Source organism: Carcharodon carcharias, chromosome 16 (assembly GCF_017639515.1).
Source record: "Carcharodon carcharias isolate sCarCar2 chromosome 16, sCarCar2.pri, whole genome shotgun sequence".
NCBI classification, from domain to species: domain Eukaryota; kingdom Metazoa; phylum Chordata; class Chondrichthyes; order Lamniformes; family Lamnidae; genus Carcharodon; species Carcharodon carcharias.
This window is the reverse complement of record NC_054482.1, coordinates 9,641,527-9,664,570: the sequence shown is the minus strand read 5'-3', so window position 1 is coordinate 9,664,570 and position 23,044 is coordinate 9,641,527. Positions and strand designations below refer to the sequence as shown.

At 40.3% G+C, this 23,044-nt stretch overlaps 1 protein-coding gene across 5 annotated transcripts in view; it reads right to left on the bottom strand.

Moving 5' to 3' along the window:
• Positions 1-23,044, bottom strand: part of cdc14ab (cell division cycle 14Ab) — a 242,079-nt gene that overhangs the window by 85,374 nt on the left and 133,661 nt on the right. For all 5 annotated transcript variants that reach the window (XM_041207693.1, XM_041207689.1, XM_041207691.1 and 2 more), the window contains exon 6: positions 319-385. In XM_041207693.1, coding sequence (XP_041063627.1) covers positions 319-385 — 67 coding nt within the window. The remainder of the gene's footprint in view (positions 1-318; positions 386-23,044) is intronic.

Sequence of the window (23,044 nt, the reverse complement as noted above, 5' to 3'; positions counted from 1 at the left end):
TAACATATGAGACCCAGCTTATACAAGGCCTTGGTTGAATCTAGAATATAGTGCCCAGTTTTGTTCCTCCTTTTGGGGTGAGATATCATGGCTCTGAAGGTAGTTCAGAAGAGGAGCTAAGAGCCCAAGGACTATCAGGATAAGACCACGAAACTAGGACTTCAGTTCCAAAAGTTCCATGTTCAGAGAGAAAAATATAGGTACCAGTACTCTGTTTTCGACTTATTTCTACCGCTGGGTCATTTACAAAATGCTTATATATGGCCAATCACCCACTAAAAAAAATGCAGCTCATGCCTAAAAAGATGGGTCACTTACCTGATTGATTGCATGTAAACAATCGAGAATGGTTAGGTGATAGGTGGGGTTTCCAAAGGAGGCATCTCTACAAAATAAAAGAAAATTGAGAATAATTCATTTAACAATAAATTATCAATTTACTGCAGAAACAGTTGGGACTTTAAAATGGTTGCCAAGTAGCTCAGATATAGTCACGAGAAGTATACATTTGGGTCTAAGGTTTTATTGGCTTATCATCAGTCATTAAAATCAAAAGAAAAGTGAACAATGCATTATGCAAATCAAAATTCAATACGTTGTCTTGATGATTCAATAGGTAATTGCAACACAGGGGTCAACATTAATCTAGTTCAGTTCATTAGTCTCAATTCAAAACAATTCAGTTAAGTCAGCTGATCTATTTGGAGCTGTTTGGAATGGCAATAATCAGTTGGGATTCCCTGATCACTATCCAGTGAGCCTTGCTAGTTAACAGGCATATGTTAATCTAGGGCGATAATAGGATCTGACTCAAGTAGCAATGGTTCCCACAAATGCCTCTTCAACTGCCGATGTCCAGTCTCATGTGAAAAATGGCCAATATATCAAAAGGCTTCCAGTTCTCATGATACTTTCTCCATGAGGCACTACCTTCAGGGCAGGAGAGGAGAGAAGAAAGAAATTGGAAATGGAATTTTTTTTTAGTGCAAAATTTAAATCCACTATAGCTAAAGCTGTAAAACAAAAGCGAAGTACTGCATATGCTGGAAATCCAAAATAAAAATAGGAAGTGCTAAAAACGTCTAAGTTCAAAACAAGAACAAAGTGTCCTGCAGTCAGCATCGCTGTGAAGTAGTCTGGGAAGAGTATCTTGCAGTCAGCATCACTGGAGTGCTGCTTTGCGAGCTCGGTGAGGAGGGAACGAGGTGAACCTTTGAGTACCGGGAGTACAATCGGATAAGTATTTACTACTTTTATCGCTTATAGTTTTTAAGGTCTTATTTTGTGGTTCATCGTTTGTAAGGGCTATATTCTGTAACAATGAGGAGCAGGGAAGAAGGGCCCTGGAGTAATTGATATTATTTCATATTAAGTATCTTCCAAAAGGTTTAGTTTAATTTAAAGGGGTAAGTCATGGCAGGAGAGCTCAAAGCCGTGGTGTGCTCCTCCAGCTCTATGTGGGAAGCCGCGAACACTTCCAGTGCCTGGGACCCAGCATGTGTGAGGGAAGTGTCTCCAGCTGCTGCTCCTGGAAGCCCGGGTTTCGGAGCTGGAGGGGCGGCTGGGGATACTGTGGAGCATCCGTGAGGTGGAGAGTATCGTGGATAGCACGTATAGAGAGGTGGTCACACTACAGGCTAAGAGTCCATAGGCAGGAAGGGAATGGGTGACCACCAGGCAGAACAAGAGGATTAGGCAGGCAGTGCAGGAATCTCCTGTGCCTACTCCCCTGCAAAACAGATATACCACTTTGGATACTGTTTGGGGGGAATGGCCTCTCAAGGGAAAGCAGCCACAGCTAAATTCGTTGCTCCGCGGATGGCTCTGCTGCACAGGGAGGAGTAAAAAGTGTGGGAATGCAATAGTTATAGGGGATTCATTGTAAGTGAAATAGATAGGCATTTCTGTGGCCACAAACGAGATTCCAGGATGGTATGTTGCCTCCCTGGTGCTGGGGTCAAGGATGTCTCAGAGCGGCTACAGGGCATTCTGAAGGGGGAGGGTGAACAGCCAGTGGTCGTGGTACACATTGGGACAAACAACACAGGTAAAAAGACGGATGAGGTCCTAAAAGCAGAATATAGGGAGTTAGGAAGTAAGTTGATAAGTAGGACCTCAAAAGGTAGTGATCTCAGAATTACTACCAGTGCCACATGCTAGTCAGAGTAGAAATAGCAGGACATATCGGGTGAATACGTGGCTGAAGAGATGGTGTAAGGAGGAAGGTTTCAGATTCCTGGGAGATTGGGACCGGTTCTGGGGGAGGTGGGACCAGTACAAACTGGACAGGTTACACCTGGGCAGAACCGGGACTGATGTCCTCAGGGGAATATTTGCAAGAGTGGTTTGGGGGGATTTAAACTAAAATGGCAAGGGGGTGGGAATCTATGCAAGGAGTCAGAGGAGGAGGAATCAAGGACAAGAACAAACGACAGAAAGGGGAATAAGTGATAGGCAGAGAAATCAAGGGCAAGAATCAAACAGGGCCTCAGTGAAAAATAGTGGGAATGGGAGAAGTAATGTTAAAAAGACAAGCCTTAAGGCTTTGTGCCTTAACGCGAGGAGCATTCACAATAAAGTGGATGAATTAACTGTGCAAATATTGTAAACAGGTATGATATCGTTGGGATTACAGAGACATGGATGCAAGGAACTGAACATCCAGGGGTATTCAGTATTTAGGAAGGACAGACAAAAAGGAAAAGGCAGTGGAGCTGCATTGCTGGTTAAAGAGGAAATTAATGCAATAGTGAGGAAAGATATTAGCTCTGACGATGTGGAATCTGTATGGGTAGAACTGAGAAACACTAAGGGGCAAAAAACATTAGTGGGGGTTGTATATAGGCCCCCAAACTGTAGTGGTGATGTTGGGAATGGCATTAAACAGGAAATTAGAGACACATTCAATAAAGGAACATCCGTAATTATGGGTGACTTTAATCTGCATATAGATTGGGCAAATCAAATTAGTAACAATACCATAGAGGAGGAATTCCTGAAGTGTATACAGAATGTCTTTCTGGACCAATACGTTGAGGAACCAACTAGAAAATAGGCCATCTTAGACTGGGTATTGTGTAATGAGAAAGGAATAATTGGCAATCTAGTTGTGTGAAGCCCCTTGGGGATGAGCAACCATAATATGATAGAATTCTTCATCAAGATGGAGACTGAGGTAGTTGATTCTGAGACTTGGGTCCTGAATCTTAGTAAAGGAAACTAGGATGGTATAAGGAGTGAGTTGGCTATGATGGATTGGAAAACGTTACTTAAAGGGATGCCAGTGGATAGGCAATGGCAAACATTCAAAGAGCGCATGGGTGAACTGCAACAATTGTTTACTCCTGTCTGGGGCAAAAGTAAAACAGCAAAGGTGGCCAAACCATGACTTACAAGGGAAATTAGAGATAGCATTAGATCCAAGGAAGAGGCATACAAATTGGCTAAAAAAAACAACAGACCTGAGGATTTAGAATTCAGCAAAATAGGACCAAGAGATTGATTGAGGGGAAAATAGAGTACGAGAGGGGAACATAAAAACTGACTGTAAAAGTTTCTATAAGTATGTGAAGAGAAAAAGATTGGTGAAGACAAATGTTGGCCCCTTACAATCTGAAAGAGGAGTTTATAATGGGGAACAAAGAAATGGCTGTTCAACTAAAAAAAATCACAAAGGAGGACACAAATAACATACCAGAAATGTTGGAGAACACAGGGTTTAGAGAGAGGGAGAAACTGAAGAAATCAATATTAGTAGGGAAATGGTGTTGAGGAAATTGATGGGATTGAAGGCCAATAAATCCCCAGGGCCTGATAATCTACATCCCAGAGTACTTAAGGAAGTGGCCCTGGAAATAGTGGATGCATTGGTGGTCATCTTCCGAGACTCTGCGACAGTTCCTACAGCTTGGAGGGAAGCTAATGTAACCCCACTATTTAAAAAGGGAGGTAGAGAGAAAACAGGGAATTATAGATCAGTCAGCCTGATGTCAGTAGTGGGGAAAATTCGAGAACCCATTATAAAAGAGTTAACAGCTGAGCACTTGGAAAACAGTGGCAGAATCGGACAGAGTCAGCATGGATTTACGAAAGGGAAATCATGCTTGACAAATCTACTGGAATTTTGCGAGGATGTAACTAGTAGAGTTGATGAGGGGGAGCCAGTGAATGTGGTTTATTTGGACTTTCAGAAGGCTTTCAACAATGTCCCAAATAAGAGATTAGCATGTAAAATTAAAGCGCATGGGATTGGGGGTAGTGTATTGAGATGGATAGAAAACTGGTTGGCAGACAGGAAACAAAGAATAGGAATAAACGGGTCTTTTTCCGAATAGCAGGCAGTGACCAGTGGGGTACCACAGGGATTGGTGCTGGTACCCCAGCTATTCACACTACTTAGATGAGGGAACTAAATGTAATATATCCAAATTTGCAGATGACACAAAGCTGGGTGGGAGGATGAGCTGTGAGGAGAATGCAGAGATGCTTCAGTGTGATTTGGACAAGCTGAATGAGTGGGCAAATGCAAGGCAGGTGCAGTATAATGTGGATAAATGTGAGGTTATCCACATTAGAAGCAAAAACAGGAAGGCAGATTATTATCTGAATAGCTATAAATTGAGAGAGGGGAATGTGCATCGAGACCCGAGTGTCCTTGTACACCAGTCGCTGAAGGTAAGCATGCAGGTGCAGCAGGCGGTAAAGAAGGCAAATGGTATGTTGGCCTTCATAGCCAGAGGATTCGAGTACAGGAGCAGGGATGTCTTGCCTGCAATTATACAGGGTCTTGGTAAGACCACACCTGGAATATTGTGTGCAGTTTTGGTCTCCTTATCTGAGGAAGGATGTTCTTGCTATAGAGGGAGTTCAGCGAAGGTTTACCAGACTGATTCCTGGGATCGCGGGACTGACATATGAGGAGAGATTGAGTTGGTTCGGATTATATTCGCTGGAGTTCAGAAGAATGAGGGGGGGATTTCATAGAAACCTATAAAATTCTAACAGGACCAGACAGGGAAGATGCAGAAAGGATGTTCCTGATGGTGGTGTCCAGAACCAGGGGTCACAGTCTAAGGATATTGGGTAGACCATTTAGGACTGAGATGAGGAGAAATTTCTTCACCCAGAGAGTGGTGAGCATGTGGAATTCACTACCACAGAAAGTAGTTGAGGCCAAAACATTGTATGTTTCAAGAAAGCGTTAGATATAGCTCTTGGGGCAAAAGGGATCAAAGGCTATGGGGAGAAATTGAGAGCAGGGTATTGAGTTGGATGATCAGCCATGATCATAATGCATGGCGGAGCAGGCTTAAAGGGTCGATTTTCCTACTCCTGCTCCTATTTTCCACGTTTCTATGTTCCTATGTAAAATAGTCATGTCTGGCACTATCTGCGGAGAGAGAAGCAGAGTTAATGTTTTGAGTTGAATACGACGACATCTTAATCTGAAGAGTCAGATTTGACTCAAAACAGTAACTGTTTTTCTCTCTCCACAAATGCTGCCAGATTTGAGTATTTCCAGCATTTTGTTTTTTTTTTTTAAAACAACTAAAGCAGTGTGTTACATGTAAAATAATTTTCAAAAAGAAAATTGACTCAATTCTGAAATTTACAAACAATTCCAATTTCTCATTGACAGCTACAATTACCCGGATTTGCCAAATTTGGGCAGAAGCACAGGCCAGGCTATCAACCAAACATCAAAAGTATATTCTAGACCAATCTAGCTCCAAGAATACATGACTAACCCAATGGGAAATCAAATAGTTTTATCCTCTAAAATACAGTTATGTCTTGGCTAAATGTTACACTGTGGGGAAACAAGCTACTTTTGGCCAACATTTTGCCATAATGAGCAACTTGGTTCTAGATTGCAGCGTTATCAATGCCATAGGTAAACAATTAAAATTACTTTCAACAGTTGGAGGGTCAATTTTAAAAAATTAAAAAGCTCTTGGCATTTGAGAAAAATCTTACTAAAATATGAATTTGCTTTTTCACATTTTTAGTTTAGAACAGATAGTGGCTCTGTCTTTTTCTCCAGGTGGCATCCTCAATTATTCAAGGGTCACCAAACCACAGCTTATGCCATGAGTTTATCACAGAGCAAGAGGCAAAGGCAGGTCCCCCAAGTCCACCCCAGCCAAAGCGGATCAAACCCCGCACTGTTGCTGTTATTCTGTACCACATGCTAGCTGTCTAGCTAACTGAGTTAACCGGCCCCCGGTGGCTCTCATGCTAACTTAAGACAACATTACTTAACGAGATTACTGATGATTTCTTCAAACTCTGAAAACTGTACACAATCCTGTCCTCCCTAATGCTAGGAATCAAGTAAGGAACCATAAAGAGCTTTCTAAAACCCAGGTTCCCAATATTTTTTTTGAAGCATTCAATCCCTCCACCATTGATACCTAGTGCCAGCAGTATGTACTGTATACAAGAAGCATCCCAGCAAGTTCCCAAGTCTCCTTCAACCATACCCTCAAAAACGTGCAACCTCTAAAACCAAGAAGAACAAGGGCAGAATATGCATGAGAAGTCCACCACCTGCAAGCTCTCCTCCAAATCACACAATTTTCCATCTTGGAACTAAAACCACTGTTCCTTCACTATCGCAGGGTCAAAAATCATAAAATCCCCCTCCTAATAGCACTGTGGGTGTACCTAGGCCACATGGACTGCATCAGTTTACCACCATCTTCTCAACAGCAATTAGAGATTGGCAACAAATGCTGGTCTTGCCAATGACACTCTGACTCCCTGGAAGAATTAAATAAAAATAAATACAAGTGAACCATTGCCTTATGTACATAATGGCCTGGATTATAGTCTGGAGGCGAGTTCAGTATGGGGTGGAGGGAGGGCTGGCACGGGGAGGGAAGGGTGTTGTCAGGTTAAGGGGGTTGTCGGCATCAGCTCCTCAGGAGGTGGCCGAATGCATCATCCACTGAACATTTCTGGCTGAAGATGGTTACAAAAGCTTCAGCCTCATCTTTTGCATTGATGCTGGGTTCCCCCATCATTGAGGATGGGAATCTTTGTGGAAACTCCTCCTCCATTTAGTTGTTTAATTATCCACCATTCATGACTGGATGTGGGAGGACTGCAGAGTTTTGATCTGATCTGTTGTTTCTGGGTTTGCTCAGCTGTCTATCGCAACGCTGCTCCTGTTATTTCACATGCAAGTAGCCCCATGTTGAGGCTTCACCAGGGTGACACCTCGTTTTTAGGTATGCTTAGTGCTGTTCCTGGTATGCTCTCTTACACTGTTATGAACCAGAGTTGATCCCTTGGTTTACAGATAATGGTAGAATGAGGGATATGCAAGGCTGTAAGGTTACAGATTGTGGTGAAATACAATTCTGCTGCTGATGGCCCACTGCGTTTCATGAATGCCCAGTTTTGAACTTCTAAATCTGTTTTGAATCTATCCCATTTAGCATGCTGGTAATGCCACGTAACACAGTAAACACGTCTTCACAAGAACATGCAATGGTCACCTCTACCAATACTGCCATGGACAGGAGGATCTGTGACCATTAGCCTGGTGAGGAAAAGGTGTAGTAGGTTTTTCCTTCTTGTTGGCTCGCTCCACCTGCCACAGGCCCAGTCTAGCAGATATGTCCTTGAGCACTTAGTCAGCAGTTGCACATTAGGTTCTGAAATGGCTGATAAATCCACTGAACTGGAGTGGAAGCAAGTCATCTTGGATCCCATGTTTGACCTAATGCCATGAGGTTTCATGAGGTCCAGAGTCAATGTTGAGGACTCTCAGGGCAATTCTCTCTTGGCTCTACAGCACTGTGCCACCAACTGTGCTGAGTCTGTCCTACTAGTGGCTGGACATTGGCCGTGAGTACGACTATGTTAGGCTATTGCCTGACTAGTCTGTAGGGCAGCTCTCCCAATTTTGGCACAAGCCCCAAGCCCCCAGATGTTAGTAAGGAAGACTTTGCAGGGCCCTAGGTCAATTCAGGTGGTCTGTTCAGTTATATTTCTTTTCAACTTTTCTGTAGCAGTTTGGTACAACTGAGTACCTTGCTAGGCCATTTCAGTAGATAATTAAGAGTCAACCTAAAAGGAAAAGGACATTAGTGAGCCAGTTGGGTTTCAATTCCAGATATTTATTGATTAAGTTTATGAATTAATTGAATTTAAATTGCACCAGCTGCCATGGGATTCAAACTTGGCGTCCCCAGGAATTAGCCTAGGACTGTGGACTACTCGCCCGGTGACATTACTACTATGCCACTCTCTCCCCTTAGCAAAGGTAGCCTTGGAGGATGAGGTCATAGAATGCATTCAGGACAGTTTCTTAGAACACTACATTGTGGAATCAACCATGGAACAGACTATTTTAGACATGGTAAATCGCAATGAGACAGATTAATGACCTCAAGGTAAAGGATCCTCCAGAAAAGAGTGATCATAAAACATTAGAATTTCACAGTCAGGGGTGAGAAACTTGATGATACCAGTTTCAGACTCAGTAAAGACAATTACAAAGTTGTGAAGACAGTGTTGGCTACAATGGACTGGTAAAGTAGGTTAAAAGATCAGACCGTAGATAAAAAGTGGCAGACATTTAATAACTCTCAACAAAGATATATTCCACTGAGAAAGAAAGACCAAGAAGGATGTGCCATCTGTAAGAATGGTATCAAATTGAAAAAAATGCATACAATACTGCAAAAAGGGCCAAGAGTGGGGATATTTTAGCAACCAGCAAAAGAATAATAAAGAGAAATTATACTAAGTAAACTAGTAATTAATATGAAAACAGACAGTAAGAGCTTCCACAAGAATGTAAAAAGGAAGAGTAGCTGAATTAAATGTTGATCCCTTCGAATATGTGACTAGTGAATTAATAATGGGAAATAAGGAAATGACAGAAACTTTGAGCAAATATTTTATATCTGTCTTTATAGTTGAAGACACTGAAAACATCCCAAAGAATAATAGGAAATCAAGGGGAATAGGGGTGGTAGAAACTTAAAATAATCGTTATCACAGGAAAACTAATGGGAGTAAAGGCTGACAAATCCCCTGGACATGAGGGCTTGCATCTTATGGGCCTGCAGAAATAGTGGATACAATCTTCCAAAATTCCCTAGATTCTGGAAAGGCCTCAGCAGATTGAAAAACCACAAATGTAACACCCCTATTTAAGAAAGGAGGACACAGATAACTATTAGCCTGTTAGCCTAACATGTCATTGGGAAAATGCTGGAATCCATTATTAAGGAAGTAGCAGGACATTTAGAAAATCATAACATTAATCAGGCAGAGTCAACACGGTATTGTGAAAGGGAGGATGTAACGACAAGCATTTTGGATAAGAGAACCAGTAGATGGGAATTAGGGGGCTGCATTTTCCGGTCGCTAAGAGCAGGCGGGGTCTGCTCGCCGACGCGTAAAATGAGGCAGGGTGACGTCCGGCACGTGTCCCGGTGTCACCACACATCAGTCCAGTCTTTTTAGAAACCAGCAAAAGGATAACAAAGAGAAATCGGTGGGTGCGCACCGGCCGAACTGTCAACGGCCACTTAAGGCCTTTTAAAAAGTAATTAACCTAATTAATGGTCCTGCGGGTCCAACCTTAAGGTTGGCGGGCAGGCAAAGAGCCCAGGCGGCTTAAAAAAAATGAAACCTTATCCACAGGCTGGATGAGGTTTCATGAGGGATTTAAAATGTGTATAAAATTTTTAAATAAAAGTAATTGACATGTCCTTGCTCATGTGACAGTGTCACATGAGGAGACATGTCAAGAATATTTCTTTCTCCCTTTAATAAAGTTTTCAAACTTGAGCCGAGCTCGGAGGCAGCACTTTGCCTCAGGGAGATCTGTGTGTAAAATGGCGGCACTTGATCAGGAATCCACCCACCTGCACCCACACAAACCCCCCCCAAAGGGGGTAAAATGCTGCCCAAGGTTTCCAAAAGGCATTCAGCAAGGTGCCACATAAAAGTTTACTTCAGAAACAACTCATGATGTTGGGTGTGATTTGCCTAAATAGAGGATTGGCTAATTAACAGGCAAGAGAAAGTTGAGGTAAATGGGCCATTTTCAAGCTGGCAAACTATAACTATGATCCTTCACAGAGGTCAGTGCAGGGGCCTCAATTATTTACAAAGTAATGACTTGCACTAAGGGATAGAGGGTACTGTAGCCAAATTTGCTGGTGACACAAAGATAGGTAGAAAAGCAATTTGTGAGGATACAGTCTGCAAAGGGATACAGGTAGATTAAGTGGAGAAAAATCTGGCGCACCATAACGTGTGAAAACGTGAGGTTGCCCACTTTGGTTGGAAGAATAGAAAAGCAAGATACCGCTTAAATGAGTCGAGCCTACAGAATGCTCTGGTACAGAGAGATCTGGCTGCCCTTGTACATGAATCTCAAAAAGTTAGCATGCAGGCACAGCAAGTAATTAGAAGGCAAATGAAATGTTGGCCTTTATCACTAAGGGAATAGAGAATAAAAGTAGGGAATCTTGCTACAACTGTACAGGGCATTGGTGAGACCACGCCTAGAGTACTGTGTTAAGTTTTGGTCTCCTTATTTAAAGGAGGGATAAACATGCACTGGAGGCAGTACAGAAAAGATTCACTAGGTTGATTCCTAGGATGATGGGGTGGTCTTACGAGGAAAGCTTGAGCAGGTTGGTTTAGAAGAATAAGAGGTGATCATATTGAAACGTAAGGTTCTGGGGGGGCTTTCAGGCTAGATACTGAGAGGATGTTGCCTCTCCTGGGGGAATCTAGAACCTGGAGCAAAGTTTAAAAATCAGCGGTGTCCCATTTAAGACAGAGATAAGGAGAAATTTCAGAGAGGGTCATTAATCTTTGGAATTCTCTACCCCAGAGAGCGGTGGAGACCGGGTCATTGGCTATACTCGGGGCAGGCAGGAAAGTGGAATTGAGGCCATGATCAGATCAGCCATGATCTTACTAATGATGAGGCAAGCTCTAGGGGCCACATAGCTTACTCATGCTCCTATTTCTTATGTTATGTTCTAAATAGGATGACAAAAGTTTGCATATTTGGTTTCAGTCCAATTCAGAGGCTTGGAAAGATAGAGACTGAAATCAGTGATTAGAGAAGCATGGATTAATAAGAGATAGCCAACGTGGATTTATTAAAGACAAACTGGACCCAATTTTAACTGTGCAAGTGGACAATTTTTGAATGCCCATCCGACTATCCCAACTGAATTGTTTGATGAATCAAGACAGGACTAGCACAGGCCCACTAAACATTTGTGATCAAATTAGAATCTTCATTACAACATGACTTCCAGTTATTCTTTCACCCAAGACTTTGACAGAATTAAAACTTCTCACTTTGGAAAAAGCTAAAGTTGTTCATGTGTAAAAACAGGCCTAGGAATATAAATATAAATTTATCAAGTGTCTGGCTTTGTGACTTGTTTATAGTCATAGAATATGAGTGTCTAATTGGGAACTATTTTCTCCCAAGTTAAAAAGGCAAGTATACATCTGATGAGCTGACCAGTAGCTATTTCCTTAAACTCTGCCTGATATAATTTCAGCATCTATCATTGAAGAAAACAGCTTCCCATCTAACAATTTTGTTCCATGACAAAGTCCTTCTTTAGGATCCAAGTTGAGTAGCAACATTATAACTTCTCCTTCCTAAATCTAAGTTTATATGGTGGCATGCCCCTTGGTATTTGACTGTAGAAACTCTGGAGGCTATAGCCTGTTATCATCCTCTTCAGCTGCAGAATTGATGCTCATGTATCCTTTCAGTTCGACCAACAACTTTTCTCATTCTAATCCAGTGCATCTTCATTGTTTGCTCAAAGAACAGTTATCAAATAATAACTTGTATCAAATAACTGTCCACACCATTTTGCCACAACCAATTCATCATCTCATTCACCCCTCCCATGCCATCCCTTAAATCCCTTCCCTCGCAGAAACAATTTCTTCAACCAAGGTAGCTTTGTTGTTGGATCCCCTTTACCGTCCACTGTTTTCTTCACCAAACCCCCACCCCCATCATCAGCCATTGGCAGCCACACACGATCATATGCCTCAAGTGCTTCCTTGCGCACCAAGCACCACTTACCAAATAAATCCACTAACATGCTTGTCCTTTAAACTGACCAATCAAAACAGTCCAGACAGACAAAAACAAAGTACCATTATTACAGATTGATTAAGCTAGTGCAGTAAAGGTACATATGGTTTTTCAAAAGGTATTTGATAAAGTATCACATAAACTTTGCAAATTAGGAGCACTTGGGATTAAATAGTGCTAACAGTGGTACGCAATTTAGTAAGGAATAGAAACCATGATGAACAGCTGTTTTTCTGACTTGAAAGTTATGCTTTTAGCTAAAAATGATCTGGACTCGAGTGTGGTCTCATGCTACGCTGTAAGATTATAGGATTCTAAGGGAGTGGAGGTTATTGCTACCACTTAATCTCTCCAACAGCATGGTATGCAGTGATAGCAAACAGTGAGTACTCACATAGGAGAGCCATTTGACAACAATTTAAAAGCTGTGATTGAAAGAAGTTAAACAAGGGCTGTTAGGGATTGGGGAAAAGGACAGGTGCAGAAGGTTAACAAAAGTATTGTTCACCCAACAAAAATCTGTCGTTATGCTTTCAAACTACCACCTATCACTTGAAACATTATGCATCTGTGTGAACAAACTCATCCATCGCTTCAATGACAAGTAGAACTATTAAGCCATTAAGTATATATTTATTATAATTTGTAATTTTGTACAAAGCTAGGAATGAAGAGGTTAAAATATTAAACCTGTATGCTGGTAGGGGTAGACAAGGAGCTGGTGGATCTGGAAAGAGGTATGCAACATGTAAAGTTTGGGAATCTCTGCATTCGTCAAATGGCTGTCGGTTTCAGTGCTATCCTAGAGATTTGAGCCCTAACACTTTCATACAGTACTAAAGATAGTGCTGTACTGTCAGACATGCTTTTTTTCAAATGTGATATTAAACCAAGGGCTACCTGCTTACATGATTGCAAATGATTGCACGGTATGGGTTGAATAGTAGGTGAACTCCCCAGGTATCCTGGTTATCATTTCTCTCCTACCTATCATAACTAAAAAAGATTATCTTCCCATTTAATTCCCTGAAGTTTGTGGGACCTTATGTTCAGATTTGTAGCCACATTATCCTATATAAACATAAGTTTGTTCATTTCAGGGTTGTCATTTTTTCCATACTTCTATGTAATAATCAGCAGAACAACTTCACTAGTTTAATTTTCTTTTTTGTGTGAACATGCGGTTTCTCCATTACTGTACAACAAGCTGGAAAGAAAACAAAGCGACAATATTCAGCAAGTATTTATAGTGCTCTGTATGAGAGATCTCGGTACAAGATCCACTCATGAGACAATTTTACTTCAAATGAAACAAAATTTGAGCTTTAGATTGCAGTTGAAGATCAGATTTGGGGCTCCATCGGTCTCAAACCAGCAGTACAAATTATGGCTTACAGCACGGACTAAACCCCCATTAAAAAATAACAGAGTTTGGAGAATCATCAGAGTTCAAGTATATTTGCATTTCTTTCTTACTCTTCATGGGCCAAGTTCTTTTGCCTGTACTTTAAATCAAATCAAACCTATCAACAAACTGGAAAGCTTAACCTTTGAGAAATTGGCATTCAAAATTGTGATCTTTATTCCAATAGCTTTAAATGGTTATAGTTTTGGTGGAAGGGGAAAAATGATTTGCAACACATTTCAAGAGTTCAATTTCTATCTAACAAAAAGTAGTCTATCTTATCCAGCTGAAGGCTAGAGTTGTAAGACAAGCAACCACATGGTAACACACATTGCATTCCATTCTCCATCACAACACAAACAAACATGTAATTTTACTGTAGCCATTGTGACATAGTCAGGTTACTCCCAGCTGCCACTGCAACCCAGGCACTACACTTTACTGCTGCTTGTTTAAGGCCCACAGATTACTCCATTGTTCCTTCCCAGTCTCAACCATGACTAACATGTCTCTTACTTCCATACTTGCTTTCCTATAGGTCATGCCTCTTCAATAATTTTACTGGAACTTTAGAACTAACTTTTAAAAAAATGAACGATCAATTTATTCACAAACGGATATTCATATTCAAGGGACATTTAACACACTTAGATCTAATCACAATTTATGCAGTTAAAGAATAAGTGTATAAGCACAATTTCTTCATAATCAGAAGTCAAAAATTTTTGTACAAGTAAATCATTTTGAAGCATTACAACCATTCTTAAAAAGGATGACTGCACTCAAACTTGCAAGTCAAATTAGAAGGAAAAGGTTAAAAGTAAGAGCAAACAAAATGCAAATCAGTGGATATCCGCTCATTTTTAACATTCTATAATAGTACAGTGTTGGATAAATCCAAAATCAGGGAATTGGGATCAGTTGATATCAGTAATGGACTGTACAAAAATTAACTGGATTTTTAATGTGGTCTCCACAGCAACAGGTTCACATAACCAACAGCCCATGGCAAAAGGTTTGAACACTCCCAGCCTAGAGGTTAGGGAAAGTCACATGGTGCAAAATTAAGCAATTGCTGATCAGAAGCTCCTAGAGTAAATCTGTGGTCTATCCATAGTTAGCAAACCTAAAGCAGTGTAACACTCCAATTATAAAAACAGAATTACCTGGAAAAACTCAGCAGGTCTGGCAGCATCGGCAGAGAAGAAAACAGTTGACGTTTCGAGTCCTCATGACCCTTCAATAGAACTGTTGTGGTCTCCTCTACATTGGGGAGACCAAACGTAAACTGGGCAACCGCTTTGCAGAACACCTGCGGTCTGTCCGCAAGAATGACCCAAACCTCCCTGTCGCTTGCCATTTTAACACTCCACCCTGCTCTCTTGCCCACATGTCTGTCCTTGGCTTGCTGCATTGTTCCAGTGAAGCCCAACGCAAACTGGAGGAACAACACCTCATCTTCCGACTAGCACTTTACAGCCTTCCGGACTGAATATTGAATTCAACAACTTTAGGTCGTGAGCTCCCTCCCCCATCCCCACCCCCTTTCTGTTTCCCCCTTCCTTTTTTTTTCCAATAAATTATATAGATTTTTCTTTTCCCACCTATTTCCATTATTTTTAAATCTTTTATGCTCTCCCCACCCCCACTAGAGCTATACCTTGAGTGCCCTACCATCCATTCTTAATTAGCACATTTGTTTAGATAATATCACCAACTTTAACACCTATGTGTTCTTTTGTTCTATTGTTGTTGACATCTTTTGATGATCTGCTTCTATCACTGCTTGTTTGTCCCTACAACCACACCCCCCCTCCACTTCTCTCTCTCTCTCTCTCTCTCTGCCCCCCACACACACACCTTAAACCAGCTTATATTTCAACTCTTTCTTGGACTCGAGCTCAAGTTCTGTCGAAGGGTCATGAGGACTCAAAACGTCAACTCTTTTCTTCTCCGCCGATGCTGCCAGACCTGCTGAGTTTTTCCAGGTAATTCTGTTTTTGTTTAAGAAATTGTTCCCATTGTGTATCACATCTAAGCCTAAGAGTAAAACACTCAACAATGCAAAACATTGCCTTGGCTTAACAAGAAAGACCAAGAATGCGATTTTGTTTTCCCAATAACCTTGAAGGAAAGCAAAAATCAATTTTCACTAATTAAGTGGTTTAGCGAGATTTTCACAATGAACCCGACAAACCTGCAGTCCCATTCTTTGGCCTGGTAGAGTGAGCAAGATTGCTGAGAGATCAGATTTATGGAAATGCTTTAGCTTACATCATGATCTACATTGAAGTCTTGGAAACACTGCACTGGCCATTTTGTTTCGCCAGCAAATCATGTCCACACCAATGGTCTGGCTATAAGTGATGGAGAATATAAAGCTTCTTCTACAATCCTGACTATAACAAATTGCTACATAGGATTTTCATCTCCCTCTTGGTTCTTTTGTTAATTATCTTAAATCCTTGTACTCTTGTTATTGACCCCCTTGTCAGGTCCCAGGTGCCCTGTGAGCACAGACACAGTTTCAGTGTTTTAATTGCCCATTTATATCAACTTGCAAAAAGCATTATACCCAGTAATGGCATGTCCTATTCATAAGTTTAAATGTGGACTGCATTGAGTATATAAATTTTCTGGGACTGTCTTTCTTTTAAAAAAAAAACGGACACCAAACAGGCTAATGAGATGCATAGGCAAAGAGATTAATATGTCTAAAAATGCCTCTGGAAATGAGTTTCTCGGGTGCAAAGGACCATCTTTACCAGCTAAATGGAAAAGGTGTAACAAACAATGACTGCCAGACGTGTCAGAGTCGTGAGGACAGAATATCAAAGGGTCCTCCAGTAAGCTAATTGTAATTGGTATGTTGTTGGCATTCCCCCATTGTGTATTAATCACCCTGGCTCCAACCCATTATGTGGACAATGGAAGGCACTGAAACCTGCCATCATGTGACCGAAACCAGCTGAAGATAATAAATCTATTATTCCAAGAACCAGAGTGAACTGGGGCAGAGCAACAGCTGCAGAACAGGACAGTAACATCTATGCCTTTTTAAACCTGGAGACTGCTACATCTCAAAATGCTTCCCAGCACAATTCTTATTCCAAGTCCACCTGTAAAGAAACTTGGCCTTTTGCTTAGAAAAACTACTTCTAGAGCTGCTTAATGTCCATCTCTTCAAAGGAATCCTACAAAAATTCTGATATACAACTTCAGCTGTTGAACCCACCTAGTGAAAACTGTCTTCAAAGTGCCACAACGGCCTTTTTTCCTACGATGAGCCAAACACAAACAAAAGAATAATTCACAGCTCACAACTATCCTCTTGAAGACTCTGTGGTGTGTGCGCGTGCGCTTGCAACAAGTGAATAAATAATCCTCTTTTAAACCCACAAAAGCCTGCTGCTTATTGTTTAAACACTGACCACACACTCAGGTTGAGAAACATACACACCTTCCTTTCCAAAAAACACACCAATTATGGACAGTAAGGGAAAGGATACAAGGGTTTCAGTTCTCTCCCAACCCTGTCTGCAACATAAGTTTCATGTAAATTAAAATGAGCAAGGGCAAGTATGGCCCAATATAGTTCAAAACATCAAATTTGTTTTCCTACTGTTCCCTTTTCCTGCTTACCACCCCAGTCCCACACTCATGTCCCTCCATCACAGCAGCCAAGTATTTTAACATAAAGTTGTACAAAAAGCTGAGAAACATGGTCCTCATGCCCCAAACTGATTTGTGTGTGTTAAGGCACCTCAACACATCAATCACATGGAACACCTTGAAGTAACTCTGTTAGAAACAGTAAACTGAAACAATAGACGGGCTAGAGCCACCCTGAGACCGCAGCAGTTGTGTAATGGCACTAGAGCTGAACTCCCCACTCTGTTTACAATTGAATAGCTTCTTGCAAGTGTAAAAATTACATAAAAATTTCTTGGTAAGACCTGCTTACATATGGCCAAAAGCAGTACCTCTCCCTAGACATTCCTTCCATTATTTATAGAACACCAACTAATTTGAGTACAATTTAGATATTTTCTTTACTGCAGCTTAAAAGCATTACATTAAACAAAACATCACAATGCCCTGTTTGCTCAATGACGGGTTAACTAAAATGCTTTTGTTGCTTTGATTTAACTACCAGTATCTTGGCTCACACCACAATCAATTTCACCCTTTTTTTTTACTTAACTTATAAGTTATTAACAATTACTTGTTACCAATGTTATAGGCTTACGATATCATTTACAATGCAAACTTATTGAACATGCATATTTAGCTTTTCAATCTAAATCCTTTTCTCTAATTGGCTCAGTGATAAAGCTTCAAAAACAAATAAATTCAGAGCTAATTATGCCGGATAGCACTGGCTAGAACCTTCAGGCTCTATGCATCTTTTATTTGTTAATTTTAATCCACTCAGTTCACTTAATATTTGGTACCAATATACTAAAGGAAAAATGCTGAACACCAGCCAATATGCTTTGTTGCATCAATACATTGCTTGAAATTATTATTGCATTTTATGCCATGGGGTGCAGCTGACTCCTTCCATCATTTACACTCTACAGTGTAAACATTTCAGTGTTCCAGGTGACTACACAGGCCAGCAAATACAGACTTGATTCCCACCAGACGATGCACAAGATTTCTTTTTGAAGTACAGCTGACAGCATGGGCACTTCTCTCCCAAAGGCTGCACCAAGAAATAATAAATAGAAAACTACTAAGCAAACACCCACTTTTCAACAATTTTAGCAACTGCTACCACATTTACCTCATGGTCTTTTGCCATAATATTGCAGCAATTTTGATGAAGAGCAATGTGGAATTGTAAACCTGGCTGAGAGGAGCAGGTGCGAAGAGGAAAGAGGAAAAAAGAGAACAGCACTGGGAAGTTGCAGCAGTACTGTTCCCTTGAAATTCAAACAAAATTGAAGAATTCATAGATTGAAGTAAGCTTGCTAAATGTCACAACCTCTCTATATTCAGTTCTTTATTTAAACTATGCTGGGCACAACCAGCACTATCGCCCATTAGGAGAGGAATTACATGGGGATGCTCACACTTTGTGGTGCCTTATATCACCTAGCAGCTAAAGAAACACCAACAGAAGTCTGACAGCAAGCATTGCTTAAAGTGGAACTTGTTAAAATGAGGCACTTCACCTCTGTCCTAGCCGTGTATAACCCTTGGTCTAACCTCAAACCTGTTGCAAGGATAATGCAATAAATTTTGACAATCACATATTCAGCAAAGTTTTTCATGTGCATTTAATTTTCTTTAAGGTACAGATAAAGCTCACGTTGCACAAAACTTCAGCCATATTCCATTTGAAGGACGACATTGCCTCAAGAACCTGTGCTATACCCCTTGGAAGGGGCATAATGCAGGTTCACCAGAATGATACCAGAGCTTAAAGGATTCAATTGTGAGAACAGGTTACATAAACTTGGCCTGTATTCCTCGAGTTTAGAAGGTTGAAGGCTGGCTGATCTAATTAATTAATTAAGGAGTTTGATAGTTTCTCTATCTACTTATTTCATTTGGTGGGTAAATCTAAAATGAAGAACACACAATCTTATAATTAGCTAGAATAATCAGGACTGAAATTAGGAAGGACATTTTCACTAAAAGGGTGCTGGAAATTTAGAACTCTTGTCCCTCAAAGGTCATGAATGCTTACTTAATAGGAGCTTTCAGGACTGAGATAAACAGACTTCTGTTAAGTAAAGATATCAAGTGATGTGAAACAAAGGTGGGTAAATGGAGTTGAGGTTTAGATCAGCCATGATCTAACTGAAGTGCTTCTTGTTTCCATGTTAAGTACATGTATCTATCTGTCACTGAAGAGTCTATAGCACAGAATCAAATCATTCGACCCAACTAGTCTATGCTCCTCCCATTCCTCTTCTTCTAACTTGATTACCATATCCTTTCAATGCTTTCTCCCTCAAGTGCTCAACTGGCTTTCTCTAATGCATTTATACAATTCAGCACAACTATTCCTTGTGGTACTGAGTTTCACACTAACTATGAATTCCTTCGTGTATATACATTACAGTGCAGCACAAATTCCTTTTCAAGGAAGGCCATGGTACACCAAACTGTTTCATAATTTCATGCTGGGGATCTTTCAGTTCATTTAGTATTACAATTACTTTCACCTCATCAGCTAGAGAAAAAAACCCATCTCCTTTACGAAGCATTCTGATCATTCACAGAGTTACACTTCTTATAAAATATCGCTAAGTTATAAGCATCACAAAGCTTGAGCATTATGCATCTGGAGAGGCGGTTTGGTCACAAAAACAAATGCACTCATCTCACTGAATGTCAAAAGTGCTTGAGCCATATCACCTAATGAGGAGAGAGATCACAAAATAGGTTATGAAGTGATTTTCACACCTAGCAAAAAAAAACTTGTAAAAAGAGCTTAACACATTGATCGGCTTTAGCTAGACAATATGAGCCACAAGTTAATAAGGCCAGACCTCTGGAAATTATATAAGTGTTTAATTTTTTTTAAAGTTATTAATTTAACAAGGCCAGCTATCATGTAAAATGACTGGGAAAAAAATCTGTTCATGGAGATTTTACTCGTTTATTATTCATTCACAGAGTGTGGGCATGCTGCAAGGCTAGCATTTAAACCCCATCCACAATTGCCCTCGCAGTAGTGGTGAGCCACCTCTTGGCAACTGAGTGGCTTGCTGGGCCATTTCATGGGCAGTTAGGAATCAATTGCATTGCTGTGGGTCAAAAGTCACTTACAGATGTCCTTCCCTGAAAAGGACATTATCGAACCAGATGGGTTTTAATGACAATCAACATTACTGATACTAGCTTTTTATTCCAGCTTTATTCAATTAACTGGGATTTAAATTCCCCAACATATGTCTCTAGGTCACAATAATAAAAACAGAAAGTGCTGGAAAAGCTCAACAGTCTGTCAGCATCTGTGGAGAGAGAAACAGAGTTAATGTTTCAAGTTCAATATGACTCTTTAGAGCTTCTTCGGAGTTGACTCAAAACGTTAACTCTGTTTCTCTCTCCACAGGTGCTGCCTGGCCTGCTGAGTTTTCCAGAATTTTTTATTTTTATTTCAGATCTCCAACTTCCGTAGTATTTTCTCTAGATCACTATTCGGGTAACATAACCACTTTGCTTTCATTCCCAGCAAAACATCTCAACCATTTCATTCTTTTTATCATCTATTCATCTAAGTAGGCTTGACTATATCAGCATTGAACTAGGTTGCAAATTCTTCCAAATCTCAACCTAAAACTTTTATTAAACTTACTTGGCATTATCATTCTTTTGGCTTGTAGAATAGGTTTCAATTTTCCCACCCACTTGCTTCCAAAGTCTTTTAAGTTGGGATTCTATGCAGCAGTTATTCTAAACCTCATAATACTAATGAAAAATATAACAAAACTGGAAAACGTGTTACCTTTGTTATAACGCCATTATTAGCATCAATGGTTAAAGAGCGATCACACTAAAAGGATAAATGAAAACTTTTGAGTGCACATGAGCTGCCAGATATTATTTAATTCTGCATTTTTTCTAATTCTACTTTTAGAAGTATCAACTGAATTTCCTTTTAATTTTTGTTGCAGTTTTTAACAACAGCTACTTGAGGTAAAACAGGACATGCACTAATACCTGACTGTTTGGAAAAAAATTCCAAATGTTCCCTCTCTTTTCCAAATGGAAACAATTATTCTCTAATTGCTCTTTTAGAGCCTTGAAGACCTCAAAATCACCTTCTGACCCTATGAATTAGTTAGTGAACCATCCCTTTATGTACAAAGAATGAGCAAAAAATTTAGTCTTTTGTTCCTGATGTCATTTTGATGAATCTCAGCTGCACTTATTCCAAAGCTCGAATATCTCTTCTCTGATTCAGCAATCAGGACTGCGCACAATACCTATTTCATCCATATCTTGTACATCAGTTCCTTACTTTCATATCAATGCCCCAACTATAAAAAACCCGGAGTTACATACGCCTTTAAAAAATTGGATGGTCTTTTCTTTTGCACTTCCATCAAACGGCGCAGCTAGGTTTGATTGAGGGAGAAGATGGCAGGAAGGGGACTGAGCTAGGAACTGAGAAGGCAGAGCCAAAAGTCAGACTTGCAAACTATATAAAAACAAAAAAACTGCGGATGCTGGAAATCCAAAACAAAAACAGAATTACCTGGAAAAACTCAGCAGGTCTGGCAGCATTGGCGGAGAAGAAAAGAGTTGACGTTTCGAGTCCTCATGACCCTTCGACAGAACTCAAGTTCTATCGAAGGGTCATGAGGACTCGAAACGTCAACTCTTTTCTTCTCCGCCGATGCTGCCAGACCTGCTGAGTTTTTCCAGACTTGCAAACTAATCTGGCAGACAGAGATGGGTAACAAAAGCTTCCCAGCAGTGAAGTGGAGCGGTCCTCCAAAGCCAAATTGGTCAACCTCGAACTGATTAGAGGAGGATAATGACCCTCAGTCTGAGTCCACTTCTGCTCCCATTTCTCCAATGCAGAAATCTTAAGTTGCACATAGGTAGACCTTTAATCTTATTAGGATGCTCTTCCTTTCAGTTAACCCTGCTCCACCCCACCGATATGTACTGCTTCACATTTTCCTATACTGGACTCCATTGTCATCCATCTGCCAACCCACTAGACTAGCTCATCTATATCTTCCTACATGCTTGCTATTTTCAGTGCCCATTTCAATAACTGCCACCTTTAGTATTAATTCTCATGTGCCTATATCTATATTTTCATTTAAATAAAAACTCCAAAAAAATTCCAAAACAGGTCATTGGGCACATCTGCATCCCATATTCAAACAATAGGAGCATGCAAGGGTCAGAATGAGAAACCCCTACAACTTACCATAAGACAATGCACTGAAAAAAATGTCCACGTTATGCTGAGAACTGCAATGGCCCCAAGGCAGGGTAGTTACGAAGCTATTAACTACGTTTTGATGAGACAATGATTAGGTCCAACTATACAAGCTTACACCAAACCATTGTTGTGGCTAGCATACAAACAAGATAGACCATATTTTCCAACATATAGTACAAAATAAGACTGATTTTTACATGCGTCAGTGACTATACAGCTGAAAAAGCTGAAACTCAAAATACAGAATAGCTGTATAAAACAAGTCAAGAAAATGGCTCAAACTACAATAGATTTAAAAACCAGGGAAATAGTCCGACAAAATTAGATGATAAAAATCACAGATCTGCAATCAACCGAATAGAACGAGATGCACATTCAAGAAAGTGTGGGTTACCCTGGTTCAATACCCTATTCCTACACTAGAGTTATAAAATGGTTAACAAATTAACATTTGTTAAATGCCTTTTGATTTCATTACAAATTATAGTTAATACCTACAATCCTCCAATATTACAGGGAGAGATAAATACCACAAGTAGCATAAATCTGTCGTCATTCTAAATTACTTACTTGATTATGGTGGTGAATTTCTATGGTTTTGTAAATATAT